At 43.1% G+C, this 26,076-nt stretch overlaps 2 protein-coding genes across 8 annotated transcripts in view; one reads left to right on the forward strand and one right to left on the reverse strand.

Moving 5' to 3' along the window:
* LOC129479188 (constitutive coactivator of PPAR-gamma-like protein 1) overlaps positions 1–18,327 on the reverse strand; it is a 115,717-nt gene extending 97,390 nt beyond the window's left edge. For 2 of the 6 annotated variants that reach the window (XM_055271883.2, XM_055271882.2), the window contains exon 1: positions 17,620–18,326. In XM_055271883.2, the coding sequence (XP_055127858.1) occupies positions 17,620–18,093 (474 nt within the window). In that variant the 5' untranslated portion in view covers positions 18,094–18,326. Of the gene's footprint in view, positions 1–16,253; positions 17,268–17,619 lie in introns of those variants that run through there. The other 4 variants (XM_063636235.1, XM_063636238.1, XM_063636237.1 and 1 more) reach the window with 4 other exon arrangements.
* A 91-nt stretch (positions 18,328–18,418) lies between these two features.
* On the forward strand, positions 18,419–25,656 carry FAM120AOS (family with sequence similarity 120 member A opposite strand). Of its 2 annotated transcripts, XM_063636274.1 has the most exons (4): positions 18,419–18,935; positions 19,414–19,534; positions 20,573–20,615; positions 22,582–25,656. In XM_063636274.1, exons 1-4 carry the CDS (start codon positions 18,919–18,921, stop codon positions 22,698–22,700), a joined length of 300 nt encoding a protein of 99 aa, XP_063492344.1. In that variant the 5' UTR covers positions 18,419–18,918; the 3' UTR covers positions 22,701–25,656. The 2 variants fall into 2 exon arrangements, with proteins under 2 accessions (XP_063492344.1, XP_063492345.1); XM_063636275.1 differs by lacking the exon at positions 20,573–20,615 and having other exon boundaries at positions 18,422–18,935; positions 22,972–25,656.
* The last annotated feature ends 420 nt before the right edge of the window (positions 25,657–26,076 follow it).

Consider the following 26,076-nt stretch of genomic DNA (forward strand, 5'->3'; position numbering starts at 1 on the left):
TACATTGACAGAAAGTTTTTATTAAATTAAATTCAAAATTAAGTTCAAGTATACAGTGGTCACAGGAGACCAGAAGCTAACATACTAATTGGACAGCACAGAACATTCTCATTACATCAGAAAATTCTACTGGACATCACTGTAGAGTTGACCTCACTTCTCACCAACTTTCATAATAAAAGCAGTCACCACATTTTGTTGGAAGGTTAGCTATAATGAAATCTCACTGCAAGGCAAAGCAAACCTTTTCAAGATGCATACGTAAAAGAAGAAATCACTTTCTGAATTCTCGGTAAATATTTCAATAAAAACATTTTACTTAATAAGAAAAAAACAAAACAACATCCAATCAGTCAAATAACATTCTATTCTTTAGAATAAGAAATGCCATTTTATTCCTCAATCTAAAAACACTGTATACCAGCTAAAACAGAATAGATTTTTTAAAAATCTAAAATTAGGCCTGCTTCATCCTCTCACTTCTAGAAATGGTAATTTCTAATCCAAGTTCTTTACCTCAAATCTTTTTATTATGTACAACTTTACATTTACAGTGATTTTTAAACTATTTTAAAATCATTAGAAATTACTGGCTTTTTTCCAGACATCTTTAATAGTTAAGTCTGTACACTCTATTAAGAGACACGAAAATGAAAGGAGACAGCAAGTGACCACTCCCTTCTTGGCTCACCCTCCCTCACTCCTCCAAGGAGATCTAGAAAAGGCAGCTTGTTCCTTAGATTCACACATGTTGGGAAGGAAGCTGGGCAGAACTAAAACAGAGGCTAAAAGGAGGTGAGAGCCCAGCCCTGCCCACCTCCATCAGCAGGGAGTTCAGAGACAGCCAGCACTGATCTCCAGCTTCACAGGATGGTGAACAACGCCTGGGTGAGAAGGGGCTGCTGGCCCATGGTGGAAGCAAAGCCATCTCACAAGAAGTGGCTTTCTAACCAAGACCTGAAAGGAGGGGCTGGCCCTGGGCAGGACCCTCCAAGGAGAATATCCATGGAGCATGGGCAGGGGACGTACAAAGGTCAGGAAATGAGCCTGGCCTGTTGCCTGGGCAGAGCGACCCACTGTGCTCCGACCCTGGGATCAAGAGGAAAAGCAGGGGATGATGAAGTCTGAGAGTAGCAGGGATCAGGTCTAATCTGGCAGCTTTCAAGTAATGCTGTCAGTGTTGTAAAACAGCAGGCAATATATTTCAAGAGCTGTAAAACGTTCACACTCTTTAACCCGGTAACCTCACTCCAGGAAATAGAGCCTAAGAACCAATTCACTAAATAAAAAAACATTAGAAGCATAAAAAGGATCACGGTAGACTCCTAAGGGAAAAAAATAAATTACGGAGACAGACACAGCCACTACACTGTACTGTGGAGAAACAGAAAAAGCTTAGGATAAAATATCAAACAAAAGCATTTCACATATACACAACTATGTAAAACTTCGTTTGTGGTAAAAGGCTGGAAAGAAAAAGGCAAAAGTCAACATAGTTGTAATCAGGGTGGTGGAATTGTGCTTTAAAAATCACTTTTTAAAAGAGAAAAACCTAATGAAAAGCTGAAGAAGTACTATTATAAAGCATACCTACACTCTGGTCTTCTCTCTGCTACAGCACTTTGGACAAACTACCGTTCTTTTACATGTATGCCTCTCCAAGAGGACCAGGGGCACAGCTTACGCATCTTCATGTCAAGGGTCTAGCTTGGTGCTGGCAGCCAGCAAGCACCAAAAAAAATTAAAAACTGCCCCAGTTTGGTGTTGCATTTCACGGTTCCCCAAAGATTCCTTAAATTAGCAAATTAAAACTAGTAAGATACAGTCTATCCAGTACAGGCCAATATCCAGTAGAACCTCATAAAACAAAGGTGGTAGCCAGGCGCAGTGGCTCACACCTGTAATCCCAGCACTTTGGGAGGACGAGGTGGGTGGATCACCTGAGGTCAAGGAGTGTGAGACTAGCCTGGCCAAAATGGTGAAACCCTGACTCTACTAAAAATACAAAAAAGTTAGCCAGGCATGGTGGCGGGAGCCTATAATCCCAGCTACTCGGGAGGCTGAGGCAGGAGAATCTCTTGAACCTGGGAGACAGAGGTTTCAGTGAGTCAAGATCACACCACTGCACTCCAGCCTGGGTGACAAGAGCGAAACTCCATCTCAAAAAAAAAGAAACAAAAAAAAAACACAAAAAAACAAAGGTGGCATGTGGGGCTTTTCACAATTACCTCCTTCCTCCACCCATAACAGAATTACCTATTCACTCAGAACACTTGATTTTAGATTGGCATTAAAAAGCAAATAATAATTCAGTACAACTCTAATTTACAAATGATTAACCACACCATAATCCTTCCCAAAACCAGACAGAGCATTAAACAAACATCTGACTGCTAGAATTTGTGTCCTAAAACAAAAGATAAAGGACCACACCCATGAACACAGCTTCACACCTGCAGCAAAGGTAGGACCTCTCCCAACCTGGCCTCAGCCCATCTTTCCTATCCCAAGTCTCCTGAGTAAAGAGGGTGGGTGGGGGGAAATCGGAGTCTACGCTCCAGCTCTGCCCCAGATACCCAACCTGCCAGGACAACCTCCCCAACAACCAATGTAAAATCTCAGATCTCTACAATCCTTCAACTTCTAAAATTCTAGAACTCTTTCCTCTCGTTAAAATTAATTGTGCTTTTATCTGAGGAAATGCAACCTGGCATTAAAAACCACAAGAGTAACAGAGAGGATGTCCTTTTCCATGGGTGAATAATGGAAGTGTGGTTCCGCAGTTATTCAATGGGGGAAATTGGGGGGTGACAGCAGATCTGGCAAAGAAAATCACAAAAAACTCTGAATGAAAGAGTTCAAAGTCGATTGCCTAGGGGTGGTAGGAACAAGATGACTCTGCATTTGTCGAAACTCATACAATTGTACATCACACGGAATAAACTTTAATGTATGCAAATGAAAAAACAAATCAACCAGGGTGTCAGGGGATGCCAGGGTAGAACGCAGACTGACAAATGTATACAATTGTATTATAAAATGTATGAAATAGCCTCACTGAAACTGAGTGGGGAGAAGGAACTGCCTGAGTACAGGAACAGTGCACTGGACTTGTTTAAGTATGCCTCCCAGAATCTGCATTAACAATTCTGAAATTACTTTGCAGGAACACTAGGGTTAAAGCAAATGCTCTATGAGCCAGGTCCTCACTGTCAGAGAAAGAAACTACAAATAATCATGCAAAAGGAGAAGGCTAGAATGAACCTCGTGGTGCTGCACTAGCCATGAGACATCAGTGAGAACCGGCGTTCAGGTGAAAATACACACATAGGTGGGTACAGAAACAATGGAAGATCTGGTGTTCACACAGATCTCCTTACGCGGACCCCCAAGCAGCAGTAGCACCTGTAGCTGTCAGCTATGAGGGCCTAGACACAGAGACACCCCAGCAGCAGGACCCCACCAGTGCCCAGACCAAAGTTTCCAGGCATCTTCTCCATGACAAAGAACCAGGGCTTCTCTTTGGAGACAGCTGACACTGGAGCAGGAAAACACAAGGTGCACCTAAAGCATCTCGTAGGTCCAGAAAGCAAGGAAGCACTCCCAAAACAAAAGGATGGCATGTGTCACACGGGCCAACCCAAGAGAGCTCCCAAAGCCAGAGCCAGGACAATGCGAGCAAGGATAAGGCAGAGCTGGATATAACCCCAAGTGAATTGATTATGACCCTATAAAAAGAGGACAGGAGCCCATAATGATATAAATAAATGATTAAATAAATGAAGGGGGAAGAGACACATTTTCCCTACAGAAGAATTCAAATAATACCATACGATTTTCCCCCCAGCAGGTAGAGTTTAACACTATCCCCTTTGAATGTGGGCTGGACTCAACTACTGCTTCCAAAGTATGAGCATGTTATAAATAAGCAAAAGGAAAACTGGTCACTGCAGAGCAAACACCCGCAGAGAGCTCCTTACCCAAGCAACCAAGGTCGGCGTCGTCCAGTGCTAAGCCGAGTCAATGCCATGTGCCATGTGGGGTGCTGAGAAGCGCCCTGCACCTCTGGGCTATTCTTCTCCCAAACACACAGCCATAATTTAATATAGAGAAAGCATCAGACAAACCCAAATCGGGGACATTCTATAAAACACCTGATTAGTACTCCTCAGAAGTGTCAAGATCACCAAAGACAAACAGAAAAGCTGCCCCAGAAGACTGGGGATGGAGGACATTAGAGGTCCTGACCGGGGTCCCGGAACAGAAAAGGACACTGGTGGGAAACAGATGAAATCCAAATGAAGTCCATAATGAAGTTCACAGTAGTCTACCAAGGCTAGTTTCTTGGTTTAGATCACTGTGCCAGCTAGCAGGAAGTGAACGTTCCCTGGAAGCTGAGTGAGGGATTTTCGGGAAGTCTGTACTACCTTTGCAAATTTTCTATAAAATTATTCCAAATAAGTTTATTTTTCTAAAAAAAAAGAGTCAATATTCTAGAAGACAATATATCAGCTGAAAGACTATTTCAAACCACTTTATCAGATGAACAAAGTGTAACAGGCAGGTGAAAAATAAATCCTGGCCTAAATGCAAGTTTCAAAAAGCCTATTATATAAAAACAGAAATCTTCCCACAGGTAGTCCAGTTGAAAGAAACAGGAAAACCTACAAAGTATGGAATTTGGTTACCAATTAATTTATGAGTGAATAAATGCAGTCAAACTACTAAGAATATTCGTAAGAGGCCCAGTAAACAATTCCTTAAGATTTAAGTCAAGGAAAGCCTGGTTAAAAATCTGATCAAGGATATGAGCAGGGGTAAAAAGATGATACAATGCAAGGTTTGGGTGGGAATGGAAAAAAGATTCTGGGTTGCATCAAAATAACTTACAAGGCAGTTATTTAATTAAGAATAAACATTAAGTACTGGGCTGAAGCTTTGGTCTGACAGGCTTGAGCTCCCCTGCTGTTCATCTGGTCTTCTGAAGCTCCTTCCTGTTTTCTCTTCTCCTGTACTAAGCTACTCTCTCACTCTTACTTATCTGCTTCTTCTCTTCCCTGGCCTTCCAACGCCTAGCTTGGACTAGGCATAATACAATGAAATGTGTACTTCTAGTTCTTAATGTTAATTTCAGAAGTGAGTTAAAACTATTAAACACAATGTTGAGATTATTTGATTTTGAACCCCCTCGAAGAACAAAATCACATGAAAAATTAAGCCCTGAAAACACTTACTTACAGGTAGCCCTTGGGTAAAGTCACCCACCAGAGGTAAATCAGACTTCGAACTATGAGCTGCCTCCTTGCTGAAAGCCCCAGGCTAGTAGCCACTGAAAGTATCTGCCATTTTAAAAGCACCAGGCCTTGATTAATTTTTGTCATGGCTACCATTTCCACTCTATCAAAATGCAAGCTTCAAGATTAAGGAAGTGAAACTCTAAAACTCCTTCTGTAAACAACCCCGAGGAGCATTCGGCTTTAGCTCTTGTGAAGTGATGAGGTGGCTAGTGTCCAATACAACACTCTAACCTGAGGCAGCCAGCATGGGAATCACAACACTTCTCAGCTTCTTCCTCCCTGTCTACCCCTCCTCCCCAAGAAATATGGTAGGTGTCATTAGTGTTGACAAGTTTAAGAAGTGGCAAAAGGGCCCGTTTCTGGTCTCAAGAAAGTACTCTGTACTTCATTTACGATGATAATTTTATGCCACTATAAATCCTAGGTAAATCTTTTCATCTCAGTAGTTTTATATTTCATCATTAAAAAGGCAGATATATCAAAACTCAGGACTTTTACAAAGAATAATGACTAAAAAACTCCCAAACTTACTTGGCAAGTTTAATTTTTATTAATTCTGAAACACAGCTACGGGAAGACCCCACAAGAAGAAAAACTTGACACTGTTACTTACTCCTAGTCTCCAGTGAAGAAACACTTCTACAATGAGGTTTGTGTCTCTGGCACCAGGTGGGTGAACTCCACTGCCTACTTTAATACTTTCTGTACTTCTATTTCTTCATCTGTAAGAATAATAGTATTCCTCTATCTCATAGGGTAGCTGCGATGATTAAACATACTACATGTAAACAGCTCAGAAGCATTCACAAATAATAAGCACTTGACAAATGTCAGTTACTATGTACTTTTAAGGAAGCTACATAAAAAGGTTTCTTTATACTTTTCACACAGGACCTGAAACACTATGGGTTCTCATACATACATTTTCTGACACTAGGAAAACATACCGTTAATGTGGTTTTTCTTCAGATAATTTTACACCAGTTCAGGGAACAATGTGACACATCCTCCAGCCAGCTAGCTGATTTAGAAGATATAAAACAACCTGATCATAAGAGCGTATAGGTCCACCTAAATTATTTTGTTTTAAAAAACAACTACCAAAAAGGTAGTCTTCGGCCTCTTCCCAATGGGCAGTCAATAGCTATGAAATGGGAAAAACTAACACTGAAGCTTCTGTTCCCTACTCTAGTCCAAATGAAGAATGAGAACATTAAAAAAAGTCAACTCCAATTTGGTGGCAGATTTTTGTTGCTGTTTAAAGGGCAATTTAAATGTTATGACACATAGCAGCAATGCCTCTAAAAAGAAATCTCTCTCTTCAGGTAAGCTGAAATCATAGCTGAATAAGCTTATCTTATATATCTCATTTAGAATAAATGAGAATTGGGTACAGTGATCTTAAAAACAAGGAAAAACATTTCTTAAAATAAGGGAGTGGGACATGAAAAGATGCTCAACTTCACTCATTATTACAGAAATATAAATCAAAATCACTATGAGACACTGAATACCTCACACCCATTAGGATGGCTACTCTTTTTTTAAAAAAGAAAATAACAAATATCAACAAGAATATATGGAGAAAAACAGATCCCTTGTGCATTGCTGGTGGGAATGTAAAACAACGTGGCCTCTTGGGAAATAGTATGGTGATTTCCTCAAAAAACTGAACACAGAACTACCCTATGATACAGCAATTACACTTCTAGGTTGAAAAAATGGGTCCAAAGAGATGTCGGTACACTCATGTTCACAGCAGCGCCATTCACAATGACAAAAAGGATGAAACCCAAGTGTCCATCCACTGATGAATGGATAAACAAAATGTGGTCTATCCAATACAACAGAATGTTACTGAGCCTTAAGGAGGAAATTCTGACATGTTACAGCATGTATGAACCTTGAAGACATTGTGTTAAATGCAGTAAACCAGACACAAAATTGCATATACTGTATGATCTCATTATATGAGGCTCACAGGGTAGACAACTTCAGAGACTGAGAGGAGAATGGCGGTTACCAGGAGCTGGGGCATGGAAGAAATGGGGAGTTACAGTTTAGTGGGTATATAGTTTCAGTTTGGGATGAGGAAAAAATGCTGGGAATGGATGGTGGTGATGGTTATACAACAATGTGAATACACTTAATGCCACTGGGACCAGGCGTGGTGACTCACACCTATAATCTCAGTACTTTGGGAGGCCAAGGGTGGTGAGTCACTTGAGGTCAGGAGTTCGAGACCAGCCTGGCCAAGATGGTGAAACCCTGTCTCTACTAAAAATACAAAAATTAGCCGGGTGTGGTGGCAGGCGCACGCCTGTAATCCCAGCTACTCAGGAGGCTGAGGCAGCAGAATTGCTTGCACTCAGGAGGCAGAGGTTGCAGTGGGCTGAGATCACGCCACCGCACTCCAGCCTTGGTGACAGAGTGAGACTTCATCTCAAAAAACATATATATATACTTAATGCCACTGAACTGTACATTTAAAAATGGTTAAGTTGGTAAATTTTATGTTAGGCGTATTTTACCACAATTTTAAGAAACAATAATAATAAAAAGAAGGGTATCTCCCTGTCTTCTCAGAAGGCCTAGGTGCTTGGCTCCAAAATTAACTTCCTACTTGTAAAAAGGCAGAGTTTTCCTTTTCCTTTGATTAATGACAATTAGGACGTATGTAATAGTTTGTATCTGCCAGGCTGTATCAAAGGGTGACACTTCCTTTTTGCTTTTGCAATCTCTTTAGCACACACTGCTTGTGATGTGATCACAGTCTGGTTCAATGGTTATTCAATAATACAGGTTAGTGTCCTTTACTGAAACACTTAAGACCAGAAGTGTTTTGGATTTCAGGCTTTTTCAGGTTTTGGAATATTTGTTATTATGCTTACCAGCTGAACATTCTAAATTCAAAAATCAAAAATCCAAAATGCTCCAGTGAGCATTTCCTTTGTGTATCATGATGGTGCTCAAAAAGTTTTGAATTTTGGAGCATTTCAGATTTGGGATGCTCGAATTATAAAAATGCTTGATTTTTCCCTCTAAAAATATTAATAATAATAACAATAAAGGAGTGGATGTCATAAAAGAAATGCAAATTAAACTTTACAAACTTTAAAAATAAACAAAAAATGATAAAAGGAGGAAACATCCACATTATTTGTATTCAGAATCTATTTAGCCTACTCTAGTAATCTAATGACTCAGCTAAATCCTAGTAATATCATTCTTATTAAAATATCATTCCAAAATCTAAAACATAAAATTTCAATTTTCATAATTTAGGAAAAAGAACCTCAGGTTGATACTATTTATTTCAAGATAGTAACACTTGCAAACTCTTCATAGGCCCAGGAAATTAAAACACCTCATTCACGGAGTCTAGTGACCCCCTCCAACAGTCTGGGCTGGCTTGTTACTACTATTCATAAATGTTCTCCAGCTCAGAGGATGAATGATGTACTTCAGACCTGTGAAGTCAACCCTCCAGCAATAAACCCTCTAGTATACTTCCCCTGCACTAACCAGTAAAACACCAACATGGTAAATTCATCCTTTCAAGAAAGTTAATTGATTCCAGAGACAACTGAGAAATGCCAAATGACTGGGGCACAAAAGTACAATTTCTAAATCACAGATCCTAAACTCCATAATGCAGATTGACCATCACCTCTGCAAATACTACAGTGGGTCAAGTTCAACTCTACACTGTCCCCTAAGATGCCTAGAAACAATATGTGATAAAGCCAGGTGTAACAACAGGAAAGGTGGCTAAATGCAGCCCATTTCCCGAAGCAGTCACCCATTTTATGCCCTCAGCACATCTCCTAAGTTAAGAAGCATAAAACGCTTATTCAAAGATAAAAGCTCTGCACCAGGTGGCCAAGCTGACACCAGTGATTTTGGAATTAACTCTGTGGGAACTTTAAAACTTCTGCTTCCTACCATCTTTCTGCCATCACACTTCCTTGCCTGTAACTGGTGATTCATATCCATTTATCAAATTTTTTCTGAGCATATACTACACATCAAGTATCATTCTAAGAGCTGGATAACAGGCAAGGTCTTCATCAGATTTACTTCTAGAGAAAACATAAAAATAAGCAAAAATGGGGCCAGGCACAGTGGCTCATGCCTGTAATCCCAGCACTTTGGGAGGCCAGGGTGGGTGGATCACTAGGTCAGGAGTTCGAGACCAGCCTGGCCAACAAAGTGAAACCCCGTCTCTACTAAAAATACAAAAATTAGCTGGGCATGGCGTGCCTGTAATCCCAGCTACTTGGAAGGCTGAGGCAGGAGAATCGCTTGAACCCGGAAGGTGGAGGTTGCAGTCAGCCAAGATTGTGTCACTGCACTCCAGGTTGGGCAACAGAGTGAGACTTCATTTCAAAAAAAAGCAAAAATGAAATAAATGATGAACTATATGGAGACATTTAGATAATTTAAGAATATTTTTATCTGAACTGTGATTCATTTAAATACCTGTTTTATTTAGAAAATTGTGCCTATAAATCTACTGGAAAGTAGTCTAATTTTTCAAATCCTAAAATCTCTCTTCTTCATATTACGTGATATTTGACATTTATTCCTATGGTGTAGTGCTTATTAAGGTTGGAATGTGTAATATGTGTTAATTAGTTTCTTCCTATTCATATAAATTTCAGAAAACTAAAATGAAGAACAATGTCGATCTAAACATGTTAGACATAGGAGGAAGTATGCCTGTGTGTATTTCGATTCAGAAAATAAAGTTGTAGTTTTGATTACTTTCTTCCTGGTATACTTGGACATCTCTATTGCAAACATTTATATGACTTTACAAAGGCATAAGGCTTAGAATTCTTTGATTTGCTCATACCAAGATTTCCTTACCTTGGCACTACTGGTATTTTGGGCCAGATTATTCTTTGCTATGGGGGCTGTTCTGTGCACTGTAGAATGTTTGGCAGCATCCTTGGCCACCACCCAATAGATGCCTTCAGTTAACATCCTCCCCCAGCTGTGACAACCAAAAATGCCTCCAGGCACTGCCAAATGTCCTCTGCCAAATGTCTCAACTGTCAACCCTACTTGAGAGCCACTCACAGGTCTTCACTGAGTAAACAGATTGTTCTACAGTATTAAAGAAAGTTCCAAACAAGAGAAAAAGGATTTAAATGAACCTCCTCAACCCAGAGGCTATAGGCTCCCTGAAAGTTTCCTTCCTTTCCTATTCTGTTCACTCTTCCAGGCTTGGGCATTAACATGTGCTCAAACATTTGCGCCTGTTAAAGCCTAAGAATTAATCACCATTGGGAACCAGTCAGAAAAGAGAGTATGAGAAATTTAAGATTAAAAAAAAAAAAACAAATCTTAAGTAACGGCCATTGATCCAGATTTTGAAATAATTTAATTTGTCTGGCTATATAATGGAATGCAGCAAATATTCTGATTAGAGTTGAGTGCCTATGCTAAGCATAAGGGGGTAATAGAGGAGTAAAACAGTCCCTGGCCTCAAGGAGCCTACGGGTGGCTGGGGGAGGTAAATATGCAGTTATGCAGGTAGGTGCAATACAACAGACTAGAATGTCCACTGCAAACATACACCATGCTGTGTATGTATTCCCGGTCCACTTTTTCAAATATCAAGAGATTCCATGAAGAAGGCTGGCATTTGACATGGGCTTTGAAGTATAAGTAAAATTTTGATGAGCAAAAGTAGGACACAGTACAGTAGTTAAACAAGAGGGAATGACATAAGCAGAAGCTGGATATTTCTTGGGGAAATATAGTGACCAGTTGGGTTGGGAACATTTTAAAAAGTACAGTAGAGGGATTGTGAAACATTAAGTAAAGTCAAATGAGTTCAGGTTGCAGGAAGGTCTACAAGTCTGAACAAGGAATTTGGACTTAATGGTTTTGTTCAAGTCCCAACAGGAGAGTGACCTCCCTGAAGATGTGGCCATCTACCCTGCCAAAGCTGTGCAAGATTAGTTTCACTGGGGACCAGGGGTAGGTGCAGAGGCCATTCTGACTGCTACCTACAGTAATACAAAAGTGTAATGACATGGAATTTACCTATAGTATATGCCTTGCATTCTATTTTTCATTCTATTTTACTCTCTGTTATTTTTAAGTAATGGCAAACATCCAATAATTTGGTTTCACAACCCACTGAAGGGTTTGCAAAGCATTTCTTCGACCTTTTGGGTAAATATGGTGAATTCAAATGTTGGGGGTACTGGAAAAAAGGAAGAGTATAACAGTTAAGTAGGAGACTACTGAGCCAGAATTGGCCTGGTGTGTCATTATTCTAGGGACTGGGAGGATGGGATGCTGGAATAGCAAGCATGACTCTATGGTGGTAGAGGGTTTAACTCTGAAGTGAGTGATCATGAAGTTCAAGCTAGTTACAGCTAAAAAGGAAGCCAACAGAATGGGAAAAGAGAAATGGCGGAAGGCAAGCAGGGGACAGACAGTGGGAGCGGCAAGGAGTGACAGGGACACAGTGTTCAGAAGTGTTAAAGGTGGGGTCACTTTTCTCACTAATTATATAGTCCAAGCTCTGGAGTATCTAAAGTGCAATTAGAAATTCACTCCAGTTGCAGAATCAGGATGCCAGATGAGAGAGGTGAATAGTCAGTGTCTGTGTTGATGGGACACAGTATCAACAATATATAAGTATGTAAAACCAGGTGCTGAAGTCTTTTGAGGGCAGTGAGGCTGTGCCTTGGAAATGGTGAGATGTTGAATAAACATGTGGTTAGCACTCACCTCAAAAGATGTAATATTGAGAAGTATATAATGAAGAATATACTATGGAAGTGGCTAAGAGGATTGTGGCATTTAAGGAAACATCATATTGCAGTAACCCCAGGAAATGGAAGCATTTTGATCACTGAAAAATGTTCAAGGAGGCAGACAGGAAAAGACAGAGTGGTTTTTGATAGGTTTAATTTTAAAGTAAAAAAAAAAAAAAAAAGGAAGAGATTTAGATGACCATGATAATTGTTGATAAAGATCAGTGCTCAAATAACAAATTGGTGGCACAAGAGCTGAAGCTAACTTAGAACCAAGTTCAAAATGGAATAATTTTAAATAAAATCTGGGTTTCTGGCTTTCTTGCAAAGTCTGAAGTTCTGGCAATGTTGACTCTATGGTCCTACGTGGCTTTTAAAATGTGCATACCTTTGGCTCTACTGTGTGTATATATCATGTGTATGCCATCTGTCAGGGTTGGATAAATTATGGAATACTATTTAGGGACTGAAAAGACTTAGAGCTCTAAGTATAGACATGGAAAGATTTCTTACAAATAAAAAAGCAAACTGCTGAATAACGTATAGTGCGATCACATTAATGTGAAAAAATAGAACTATATTATAATAATATATATTATATAACTTAAGACATAAAATATATGGCCTACACAGCCACTGTGGAAAATATATGGCAATTCCTTAAAAAGAAAAACAGAATTACCATATGACCCAGCAATTCTACTTCTGAGTATATACCCAAAAGAACTGAAAGCAGGAACTCGAACAGCTCTTTGTATACCATGCTCATAGAAGCATTATTCATTATTCACAATAGTCAAAAAGTGGAAGCAACCCAAGTATCCACCAGTGGATGAATGGATAAACAAAATGTGGTACATATACACAGTGGAGTATTACTTAGCCTTAAAAGTTAAGGAAATTCTGACACAATCTACAACATGAATGAACCTTGAAGACATTATGCTATGTGAATTAAACTAGTGACAAAAGTAGTACAATAGAGAAATATATACAATGACTAGTTTGAGGTATAATATGGTCAGTTTTGAACCTTAAAAATCTTCCAGTCAATTAAAGGTCCTTAAGAATAAGATATACTGTCAGTGTCCAGGATCTATAGATGGATATTTTTCTTCTGAATAGAAACATGACTGTTCCTATCCTAACTAGAAAACATAGTAGAAGCAGTTAGCTATCGTAATTGACCTGGGGGTGAATTGTAGGTAGGCACACCCACAAAGTATTCTTACACAAAGAAGCTGAACTTTGACTTTAGCACTCCACTTCCGTCTTGAGGTTACTAATGACTTGTCCCCAGATGTCACTTAATCACTAGATCCTGTTTTTTCACATGTAAAATGGGGTAACAAAGCACTCTGAGGATTAAATGAGATGGCATATGTGAGAAAGGACCTAGCAAGGACCTGGTCTGATACCAGTTCATTCTCTTCCCCCATCAAGTATACATGAAGAGAGATCATCATCTCTAAGTACAAACATGTAATTATGCTAACCATGAAAATTCTAAACCATAGTCTAACCTTGCATTCTTCCACTGACTTAAAGCATGAACGCCATTTTATGTAAGAGCATTATTTAACAAAATTCCAATGGAAGCAAATTCAGAAGATCTGAAGGACTTCATTATAAACCCTTACACTGATACCACAAGTCATATAGCAGAAATATTTATGAAAGCTCCAGTGACTTCATGCCACTAAGATTTTAAAATAAACATAAGTCATTCACTGAAGTTTCAAAGGTTATAATGACCCAAGGCACACAAGAGGAAACATTGTCCAAGTAACTAGCTAAAGCCAAGTTCAAATTAGGCTATTTTAGGACAAAACTAGTCAATACATAGGCCAACGTATTATTATTATTTTCATTGTTCTGGCTGTCTTTCCGTGTAGACCAACTTCTAATGGTTAAAGAAATACAATTACTACTACTGAACAAAAAAATAAAATTATTACTCTGTAAAAGAAACAATCTCTAAATCAAAAAAGATTTCTCCTGGCCAGGCGTGGTGGCTCACGCCTGTAATCCCAGCACTTTGGGAGGCCGAGACAGGTGGATCACAAGGTCAGGAGCTCAAGACCAGCCTGGCCAAGATGGTGAAACTCTGCCTCTACTAAAAATACAAAGATTAGCTGGGCATGATGGCAGGCACCTGTAATCCCAGCTACTAGGGAGGCTGAGGTAGGAGAATCGCTTGAACCCAGGAGGTGGAGGTTGCAGTGAGCCGAGATCGCGCCACTGCACTCCAGCCTGGGCGACAGAGACTCCATCTCAAAAAAAAAAAAAAAAAAAAAGATTTCTCTAAGCAAAGGTAACAGGAAATTATGCCCCTCTGCCAATTTACAAAACACTAGAAAGCACCAATAAGATGCTTAAAGTTTTTATAAATGTCTCATTTATCCAACATTATATATACTGAATTGTTCATGTCAATTCCTTTGCCAGTGGTTTTTACTTAATCTTAAAAAAATTATCATAGGATAAAATTAACACATTTACTTTGGATGAATAGTTCTGATTTTAATGTATGGTAGCATCACCACTATCAGAATACAGAACAGTTCCATCACTCCACAAAGCTCTCTCCTGCTGTCCCCTTTATGTGTACATCCTTCCACTCCTCTACTCTCAGCACCACTGAATTGGTCCCCATCACTATAGTTTTATAATCATCCCTTTTGAACCTGGATTCTTTCACTCAGTATAAAACCTTAATTAAAGATTCATGCAAGTTGTTACCTACTCCAGCAATTCCTTCCTTATTATTGCTAAGTAGTATTCCATAGTAAGGCTATACCATAGTTTAACCATTCACTTATTAAAGGACACTTTGTTTCCACGTTTTGGCTATTATGAATTAAGCTGCTATGGACATTTGAGTACCAGTTTTTACACAAACAAAAGTCTTCATTAGGAAAATACTCAGGAGTGGAATTGCTGGATCGTATGATAAATGTATGTTTAACTTTATAAGAAACTGCCACTGTTTTCTGGAGTGGCGGTGCCATTCTGCATTCCCACAAGCAATGTGTAAGGATCCAGTTGCTCAGCATTCTTGCTAGCACTTGGTATTGCTCATATTTTTTTCTCCTTTAGCCATTCTAATAGGCATGTAGTGATATCATAGTTTTAAACGTTTTAACCATTTTATGGGTATCTTTTATTAAATGGTATACACTGTTTCAATCCCTTAAACAGAGAATGCTGAATATTAATTTTTATGACTCAAAATCATCCTTACAGAATAAACACTGTACTACCCTCAGGGACTAAGGAAGTACATAGGGTTGTTTTCCTTTTCTTAAAATAGCCCCAGAATTATGTTTGCTTTTTATAGCTTTTTAAATCTTCTCTCTTGTTGTCACTTCCTGCTATTAATGGTGCTCCTGCCTCTGGCAGACTCTCCTCTTCAGCCTCTTCTCAAGCTGAGTTTAGAAAATAGATAACCAAGCTTGTTAGAATTACATCTGAAAAGAGGCCAGTCCGTGAGTGAGAGAGCTTAAAGGATTCTTCAGTGAGGAAAGCAAAAGCACCCCGCTACACCTGCCAACCCCCACATCACTGTACCCAAACTTCCTGACATCTTGCTAAGTTGCTGAGAAATTTCTAGTAGCTAAATCTCTTAGGCACTTTTCAAAAAGGTAAGATTGCCAGCTAAGAGACCACCAAGTAATTGAGTCATTATAATATGCATTTTGTGCAATTCGCACTATAATATGACCCTAGGTCAATAATTAAAAGCTTAGCAAAAGCAAAATATAGACAAAATTATCCTGTGTCCAGAAACCTAAGTGAAAAAGACGATCTTAAATGGAGCTTAAATCTAGTTTCCAAACGCTGACACACTGGTCTGAATTCTGAGCACCTACTAGGTGTGCGAGGCATTCAAAGGGGTGCAAAGATAAGGAAATTGTAGAATTAAAAAGAACTCAACAGTTCTTTAAAGATACAGTGACCATATGCATACATACTGATTCTAATCCTAAGTAATATTCACAGTGTTCCCTTGAAAGTCGCTTGACTAGTTAAGTAGATAGCTGTGTGGTTACCAAAGGCAAGTCAGTGCAGCTCATCCTGTCTTTTAAGTAGTCTTTTCCATCTCTGAACAAGACTAAACTACGAACACTTTTACGCTCTATTAGGGAGATGGATCACCCCAGGCAAATGGCAGCACCTTACTTCCCTGAGCGGCCCAGGCTCCGATTCCGAAATTAAGAGGCAGGCACTTCCTCTCACCCGAACTTCCCTGAGGAATGGCAGCTGTGTGTCTGCCAGGCGCAGGGGCCAATCGGGACTCTGCCGGCCGCCTCCACCCACGACTTAAACACCATCTCACCAATTGCAACCGGATCGTGGGTGGGACTTCCGCTATCATTTTGGGCTTAACTACCACCATCTCCTCGCGGGCAGTGGAGGCAACCGCGAAGACAGAATTTCACAAACTTTCAGCTCCAGCAGTTTCAAGGAAATGTCAAATGACAAGATGGAAGACAGTGGCAAGAGCTAAGACAGCAAAAAGGCCCCCAAAATTTGTTTTCAAGAAAACCAATGAAAAAAGCAAGCAATCAGAACGTGAAGTCCAGGATCATGTATGTGCTTATCTTCACAGTCACTGCTGGGTCCTGAAGTTCTCCTCTGGCCCAGTGCCAGCTGCGGAGCCCTCTGCCAAAGGGCCAGAGGAGGCCGGTGATGTAGAGCTCTGATTACCCACCCGTCAGGGCGCCGCTGAAGGTCACTGAATACTTACTGTGCACCCGAAAAATAAATCCTGCGAGTTCACGCCCGCGTAGCTCGCCCCGACTTCGAGCGACTCCTTTCGCATGGGATCTACAAAACCGAACTGCCTTAAAGACCTCTTTCACACGGACGTGAAGTCACAGAACTGACAAAATCCCATCCTGTCAAAGTGCACGGGTCTTTGAAATCTAACACAAAAAGCCATAGAAAGATTCTCTAAACACCCTGTACTAAGAGGAACACGAACAGGGCACTGCGTTCTGAAGTAGAGGCCAGGGCACTGGCCCTTAGACACGTCTCGCTGTCACCGGGCTAACAACATTGGCAAGGGCGGCGGCAGCAGCACTGATGCAGCCCCCAAGGGCCCTGGCGAAACCCCCTCTATTACTCTGTATCCTGCTTGCTTCCGAGATGAACCTGTTGCTGGGAAAGAACAGGCTAAATTAGAAAAGGGAGTATTTTGTCAAAGTTGAAGGTGAGTGATAGCCTGCCCGCCTCAAATAGGATGGGAAAAACTAAGGATATTGGGGATGATGACACTGCCGCCTCCGAATTCTGGTCCGGGGCTCTCACCTAGCCCTCAAGTGTCCCCACGCGGCCGTGGACCCCGAACAGGGACAGCTGGAGACGGGCTTGGGCAGCGCGCGGCCTGCACCCGCGGCCATCCATCTTGCGGCCCGGCCCGGCCATCCCGGGCAAGGGCTGGGGGAGCTCGCTGCCCCCAGCGCAGCCACGGCCGGGCGACATTCTGCGCCCTGGGAAGGGGGATAGGGGTGCGGCGCGGCCCCGATCCCCGGCCTCACCTTGACGTGGAAGCGGATGAGCGCCAGGCGGATGCAGTGGGCCATGCAGACGGGCGGCAGGAACCAGACCTTTGGCGGCGGGGTGCCCTTGTTCTGGACATGGCTGACGATCTGCTGTGCCGTCTGGCGCTCGTTGCCCTGCCGCTTGACCCACTCGTGCAGCCGGGCCTTCTCGAGCGCCCCGTTGAAGAAGACGAAGAGCTCGATGTTGCCGCCGAAGCAGGCCTTGGCCAGCGCCGCCAGGTAGCCAAGCATGTGGTTCCACTGGCCGCCGCTGACCCAGTCGGTGTAGAAGCCGCCGTAGAGGCGGTGCAGGCAGTTGTCGGCGTCCACCAGCAGGCGCAGCGGGGTCTGCGGGGGCCGCTGCCGCCCGCCGCCCACCAGGCTGCCCCGGGCCAGCTTCTGCAGCTCCACCGGCACCACGGCGCTCGGGCAGTGCTTCTCGATGTAGTCCTGGAAGCCCTGCACGCCCATGGCGGCGGCGGGGGCGCGGGCGCGGGTGCGGGCGGGGGGCGGCGGGGCCGGGGGTGGTGGGGCCGTGGCGCGCGGGCGGGCTGGCGGGCGGGGGCGGCGGCCTCTAGGGGGGACTGGGGCGGGTCGGGGGCGCGCTCATGGCCGCCGCGGCCGCCATGTGCTGCCGCCTCCCAGGGCCATGTCTGGGGAGGGACCTGCCGCCGCCGCCGCTGCCGCCGCTGCGAGGCCGAGGCCGAGGCCGAGGCTGAGGGCCGGGGGGGGCGGGCGGGCGGCGCTGACGTAGCGGACCCGCCCGGCGCGGACGCCGCCCAGGCCCGCCGGCTAGCAGGCGGAAGAGGCGGCGCCGGCGGGACGCGGCTCGGGGCTCCCGGAGGCGGCGGCGGCGGCGGTGGCGGTGGAGGCGGAGGCCCGGAGTTGGGCCGGGGCGGGATCCAGGAGGCTCCTGAGCCGGAGCAGGCAGCGCCTGGAGGCCACAGGCCGTTCGCCCGCCTCAGGCCGGTTGGCCGCCGCTCCCCTCCCTGCGCCCTGTTCCCGGCAGGGCCAGAGAGGCCGCCGCCTCCGCCCGGTGGTACTCAGGCGAAAGGAACCCGCGAAGCAGGTCCTGGGGAAGAGCTCGCCTGCTCCTGAGAGAAGCGGCGATAAGATGGCGCTTTGAAGGGGAGCCGGAGGCCGAGTCACTGTGCTCGTCGGGACGCCGCCTTTCTAACGCCGCCGTCGGCTCGCACCACTCTGGGCCTGCTGCCCACACTGACTGCGGGGTCCGGGAGAGTAGGATGCTGGCCGGCCGCGTCTGGCTTCTTGGAAAGGGCAGGAAGGAGCGCGAGAATGCAGTTCCGCGGCAGGTGCTCATCCCAGCAGCTTCGGGCTTTCAGTTGTCGTGGTTTTTACACCTATGACAAATGACATGGCCAAACACACCATAATGTCTGAAGGTACAGGTAGCCCTAAGCGCCTGCTCGTCACGGAAGAGACGGTCTTGAGAGCACACGTCTGTTGCAGCGTGGGAAAGCCTGCGGAATGGCTAGACTGAAACCTGCGCCTTTGCAGTGGCTCGCCCTGCTCTTCTGAGGGAGAGGGATTTGAATCTTGTTGCTGTAGTAGCATCTTCTGGAAGGAGGTCGTTTACGTAAATTCTGTTTCAAAGCTCTGTCGTAATTGCTTCTAAAATGAGGTTGATACTGTATGTATATTAGGCTTGCATAAAACATTTTCAAAAAGAGATTAATGTCTTTCAGAATATAAATTTAGAAACCCAGCACTCAAAAGTTTTAAAGTGCCGCTTTTACTTACCTTCATCTCTCCATTTGCTCTTTTTTGGAGAAACCTCTGTAGAGGAGCAGGATGCAACCTACAGGCTGTGGCCGGACAGCTGCTGCCCAGCACATGGAGCCTGCACGCGCACGATTTAGCCAAAGAAGCCCCCATACTCCCGGTGAAAAAGGCAAGTTGGATTTTTCTGCTTTCTTTTCTGATACATACCTCAAATGCAAGCCAGTATCATATATACATAAATTAAATGCTGCTGGTATTTTAAGAAGTTACATTTAAAAGCAGACTGACAAGTTATGCCACTCACCTATGCATAAAATTAGTCACAAAGCCAAGATGACATGTTATCTAGAAATAATACAGGCCAGGTGCGGTGGCTCACGCCTGTAATCCCAGCATTTTGGGAGGCCGAGGCGGGTGAATCATTTGAGATCAGGAGTTCCAGGCCAGCCTGGCCAACATGGTGAAACCCCATCTCTACTAAAAATGCAAATATTAGACGGGCCTGGTGTGCGCCTGTAATCCCAGCTACTTGGGAGGCTGAGGCAGGAGAATTGGTTGAACCCAGGAGGCGGAGGTTGCAGTCAGCGGAGATGGCGCCACTGCACTCTCTAGCCTGGGCAAAAAGCGAGATTCCATCTCAAAAATAAATAAATAAAAGAAGTAATACAGTTAGCCATTAAATAACAAGGCAAAATCCAGAAATATCCAAATTTCCTTTTATAACCCAAGGCAGGTTCACAGGGTGAGGAGTAGTAGTTTTTAATCACTCTTATTTTCATTTGTAGCATTGCATTCCATGTATTTACCTTTTCTTTAAACACTCTTGCTTTTAATTTTTAAAAATGCATTAGTACGGCCAGGCGTGGTGGCTCACGCCTGTAATCCCAGCACATTGGGAGGCCGAGGCGGGCAGATCACGAGGTCAAGAGATGGAGACCATCCTAGCCAACATGGTGAAACCCCATCTCTACTAAAAACACAAAAATTAGTCGAGCGTGGTGGTGTGCACCTGTAGTCCCAGCTACTCGGGAGGCTGAGGCAGGAGAATTGCTTGAACCCGGGAGGCAGAGGTTGCAGTGATAACGCCACTGCACTCCAGCCTGGCAACAGAGCGAGACTCCATCTCAAAAAAAAAAAAAAAAAAAAATGCCAGTGCCAGTATCTGGAATTCTGGAAATAGATTTATTTTCACCTTATTACATTGTAGAAGTCTAAGATTCTGGAGTCAGGTCCCCGATATCCATCTTATGGTAAGTCTGTGCCCTTGCAAAAATATTTACCTTATTGAACCTTGGATTTTATCATCTGTAAAATGAACATATTAATAGTACTTAACCTCCCAGGTTGTTATAAGGATTAAATCAGATAACCTGTGTGCGTGCCACACAACAAATGCTCAATAAATGTTGGCTTTTGTAGTTGTTTCCAGAAACTGTATTTCTAGACTTATACTCGAGAACATAGACCAGTTATTGTACTTTTGGAAAGTTTAAAATTCATTATTGTATCATAACACTTGAAACTCAATTCTTAGTTGCCCTATTTAGCTGTGTGTTCTTTAAAAAAAAAAAAAACTTTATTGAGTAACTGTTGATGGCGGGCAAAATGTTTAGCTGACAAACGCTTATATACTCTGCATCCTTAGCTCAAATTCAGGGGTTGGTTGAAGTTAAATTGCTTAAATATCGAGGTAAAAATAAACATCTGGGCCGGGCGCGGTGGCTCACGCCTGTAATCCCAACACTTTGGGAGGCCGAGGCAGGCGGATCACAAGGTCAGGAGATCGAGACCATCCTGGCTGACACGGTAAAACCCCGTCTCTACTAAAAAAATACAAAAAAAATTAGCCGGGTGTGGTGGCAGGCGCCTATAGTCCCAGCTACTCAGTAGGCTAAGGCAGGAGAATGGCGTGAACCCAGGAGGCGGAGCTTGCAGTGAGCCGAGATCACGCCACTGCACTCCAGCCTGGGCAACAGAGCGAGACTCCGTCTCAAAAATAAAAAAAAATCTGTATTTAAAATTTAATAAAAACTTACGTCGGCCAGGCACGGTGGCTCATGCTTGTAATCCCAGCACTTTGGGAGGCCGAGGTGGGCGGATCACGAGGTCAGGAGATCGAGACCACGGTGAAACCTCGTCTCTACTAAAAATACAAAAAATTAGCCGGGCGTGGTGGCGGGCACCTGTAGTCCCAGCTACTCGGGAGGCTGAGGCAGGAGAATGGCATGAACCCGGGAGGCGGAGCTTGCAGTGAGCCGAGATTGCACCACTGCACTCCAGCCTGGGCGACAGAGCGAGACTCCATCTCAAAAAAAAATAAAATAAAATAAAAAATAAAAACTTGTGTCTTCTTGGGGGTCACAATATGACAACTAATGGTTGGGGACTTTTTCTTTTTTTATTTTGTATTTATTTTATTTATTTTTTCTCCCTCAAGATGGAGTCTTTCTCTGTTGCCCAGGCTGGAGTATAGTGATGTGATCTCGGCTCACTGCAACCTCCCTCTCCCAGGTTCAAGTGATCTCCTGCCTCAGCCTCTGGAGTAGCTGGGATTACAGGTACACACCATCACACCTGGCTAAGTTTTGTATTTTTAGTAGAGACAGGGTTTCACCATGTTGGCCAGGCCGGTTTCGAACACCTGACCTCAAGTGATCCACTTGCCTCTGCCTCCCAAAGTGCAGGGATTACAGGCGTGAGCTACCGCGCCCGGCCTAATATCATTAATTAATATTTTACTTAGGTGAGGTATCTAACCACCAGCGATAACAGATGAGTTTCCAGTTTTTCAAACAAGGTAATAAGAGACCTTGATCCTGCCCATGTAATCATTAGCATATGTTGGGAGACCAGCAGGCTGGAGCTAAGCAGGGAGTCTGTGATCATGGAAGAGAGCAAATTAATCCTCACTTGGGATTCTAACCTATAATGTTTACCTAGCACCAGCCCTGTTAATTAATTGTCAATTTAAATTACCCAGAAGAACACACACGTCTGTAGGCCTGCTTCATAAACTGTAGATCAGTAACTGACCACACTGCGGTAAAGCTATGCCTTCTAAATCTTAAGCCACTCTTCAGATAATGGATCCCTTTATGGTCAGCCCAAACATCTCAAGAACTTTTAATTTGTACCATTTGTCTTTTTTTTCCATTTATTTAATACCACAAATTCACTTTATTATTATAAAGCCAATATCTACATCTTCTCACAAAGATTCTCATAAGAAACGCAGAACTCCTGGCCAGGCGCGGTGGCTCATGCCTGTAATCCCAGCATTTTGGGAGGCCGAGGCGGGTGGATCACCTGAGGTCGGGAGTTCAAGACCAGCCTGACCAACACGGAGAAACCCCGTCTGTACTAAAAATACAAAATCAGCTGGGCGTGGTGGCACATGCCTGTAATCCCAGCTACTAGGGAGGCTGAGGCAGAAGAATCGCTTGAACCTGGGAGGCGGAGGTTGCGGTGAGCCGAGATGGTGCCATTGCACTCCAGCCTGGGCAACAAGAGCGAAACTCCGTCTCAGAAAGAAAAAAAAAGAAAGAAAAGAAACGCAGAACTCTTTACTGGCCTCAAAACGTACTGTGACATTTCCATAACCTACAGGTCTAGAAATCCTGTGCCCAATATGGTTAACTTGTTTGCTGAGAAGGATGTGGAAGAACTGGAACCTTCATACACAGCTGATGGGAAAACAGTCTGGAACTTTCTTAAAACATTCTGGTAAATGGGGGCCCTGCAAGCTAGAAAGTGTGGCTATAATCCCTGGCTTTTTTCCTTTTTTAAACTTTTTCTCTCTCAGTCCTGACCTAAAGATGACCCTAGTCAGGCCAGGCGAGGTGGCTCACGCCTGTCATCCCAACACTTTGGGAGGCCAAGACGGGTGGATCACCTGAGGTCAGGAGTTTGAGACCAGCCTGACCAACATGGAGAAACCCTGTCTCTACTAAAAACACAAAATTAGCTGGGCGTGGTGGTGCATGCCTGTAATTCCAGCTACTCAGGAGGCTGAGGCAGGAGAATTGCTTGAACCCAGGAGGTGGAGGCTGCAGTGAGCCGAGATCACGCCATTGCACTCCAGCTTGGACAACAAGAGCAAAACTCCGTCTCAAAAAAAAAAAAAAAAAAATCTCCTGGGAGAAAACCTGTCTTTCCAGTCAGAGGAGCAGGAAAAAATGACCCTATGGTCTGAAAAGTGTGGAAATAATCCATCTTTTTTTTCCCTCTGCTTTCTGCCTGAGGGGCGTTCCTTTTGGCAAAATGAGCAGGCAGTGTGAGCAGCTAGTCATCAGAGAGAAAGCCCATCTTTCTAAGCCAGAGGATGAGGAAAAGGGGCCCCCAGGTGCCAGGGAGTCTGGGGGGAAATCCTGAAGAGCAAAGACCTGAAAAGAGGATTCTCTAATTCTGTACATGAGCTGAATTCCGTGCTCAGCCCAGAGCTGCACATACCAGAGGCAGAGCCCAAGCAACACAGCCACACTCTGAACTGACACTTGGACCACCACCACCAAACAGAAGGCAACGCAGGACCTGCGGACTAAGGCTAACGAGGCTGATTGCCTGACAAAACAGGAAAAAAAAGAAACATTCTTCAGGGAATTTTAGTAGAACACAGAGTCTCCCAATATAAAACAGACAGTCCTCACTGCACAGCAGTTCAGAACTGTAAAAATGACCTTCCAACCTGAAATTGCCATATGCTGTTCATAATCATTAATGGGTAAAATTGTGATTTCTTCCTGTCTTTTGAAAATTGTCAAAACATCGATAATCTTGTACTGTTAGAAATGTATAAGGAAACAAAGTAAATATTTTTGTACACTGTAATTTAAAACATTAGCAACACTGGGAATTAAAGTGTTTGATGTCTTCCTAAAAAACCATCAAGAGACATTTAAACAGTGCTTGCCTTCTTCAAAAGTCATGTACCGTATGATATGGAGCAAGCACCTTTTCTGTGTTTCAAAAACTTGTCATGCTCCTTCTAAGTTTGGATCAGCTTCCAATATTTTATCCTTTCTGCTTTCAATGTCATGAAATATCTCCAAGTCCCTTTAACGTGAAGGTTTTTGCTGACGTTCCTTGCTCTGGGACATCTTCATCCTTTTCATCACAACCGCTTTCTTCATTTATTTGATGAATTCACCTCGGCAGCAGTGCCAGCATCCCCATAGTCTGTTTCTTCAGTGACCCCATTTATGTTTGATTTGCATTCACTTTCAGTGTTTTCAGTTTTGAGTTTCTTTGCTGCACTTCTATCTTTGTCAGTTTTCTCTTTTGAATATCCATTTGTGTAAAAATGCCATGTGGGTTTATCACTGGGAGACAAGGAGGCCACACAATTCACACTTTGCTGTTTGTGCGTGAAATGAACACAGATGCACAGTGACCAATCACCCACAGGTTTTGGAAAGAAGAGACATGATTGGTCACTGATCATGATGTACCTCTGTTATTATGTAGTGATTTGTGGACTGGTGAGCTAGCAGAAAGTTTGAACTTCATGCAATTACAGTTAATATATTCTGGTAACTCAAATTTGAACCATGTTGTCACATGTTGTCAGGGGACTGGTGTTCACCATAATAACTAAACTTTCAGAATCATGAACTGTCACTTCTGATATATTCTATTCATTAAAAGTCAGTCCTAATTCTGGCTCACACTCAAGGGGAAGGGAATTAGGCCCCAGCTTCTGGAGAGAGGATCTCCAATGAATTTGTGGACTTATTTTAGGATTCTTCAGGAAGTCCATATTCCTGTAGAATATTGGCACCGGTTATAGAATTTTGGGTGGATGATTCTTTCCTATGAGTGCTTTAAAGATACTGTTCCACTGCATCCTGGCCTACACGATTTTTTATTATATGTCTGAGATAACCCGCATTTCAAATTGTTGTTCCCTATACCGAATGTATTGGGTTTTTTTCTGGCTACTTTCAGGATTCTTTAAATCTTTGGTTTTCAGCAGTTCGATTATGATATGCTGAGCATCTTGTTTGGATTTTGCTGAGTTTCTTGAATATGCATTTATATTGTTTGTCAAATTTAAGAAGTTTTCAGCAATTATTTCTAAAAACTTTTTTTGTGTCTGCACCAATTTCTCTTTTCCCTCTGAGACTCCGGTGTCAAAAAATATGTGATTTTCTGGTGTTGTCTCCCAGGATCCTGAAGTTCTGTTCATTCTGTTTAATCCATTTTCTCACTGTCCTCTGGTTAATTTCTACTGATCTGTCTTCAATTCACTGACTCTTTCTTTTGTTATTTCCATTAAAAAATGTAATTCCATTACATTGTTTAACTTCAGAAATATCATTTTTTCAGTTCTAGAATTCTCATTTGTAATTTTCATAGCTTCTGGGTCTCCATCAAGAACTTCTTTCTTTCTTTCTTTAGGCAGAGTCTCACTCTGTCACCCAGGCTTCGATCTTTGCGCACTGCAACCTCCGCCTCCCGGGTTCAAGCAATTCTCCTGCCTCAACCTCCCGAGCTGGGATTACAGATGTGCACCACCACGCCCGGCTAATTTTTGTATATTTTTAGTAGAGACAGGGTTTCACCATGTTGGCCAGACTGGTCTCGAACGCTCAACCTCAGGTGGTCCACCCGCCTTGGCCTCCCAAGGTGATGGGATTACAGACATGAGCCACTGTGCCCGGCCCTTTGTTTTCATCTTAAGAGCACAGTTATAAAAGTTGTTTTAAGTTGTTG

This window comes from Symphalangus syndactylus, chromosome 3, assembly GCF_028878055.3.
Source record: "Symphalangus syndactylus isolate Jambi chromosome 3, NHGRI_mSymSyn1-v2.1_pri, whole genome shotgun sequence".
Classification (NCBI taxonomy): domain Eukaryota; kingdom Metazoa; phylum Chordata; class Mammalia; order Primates; family Hylobatidae; genus Symphalangus; species Symphalangus syndactylus.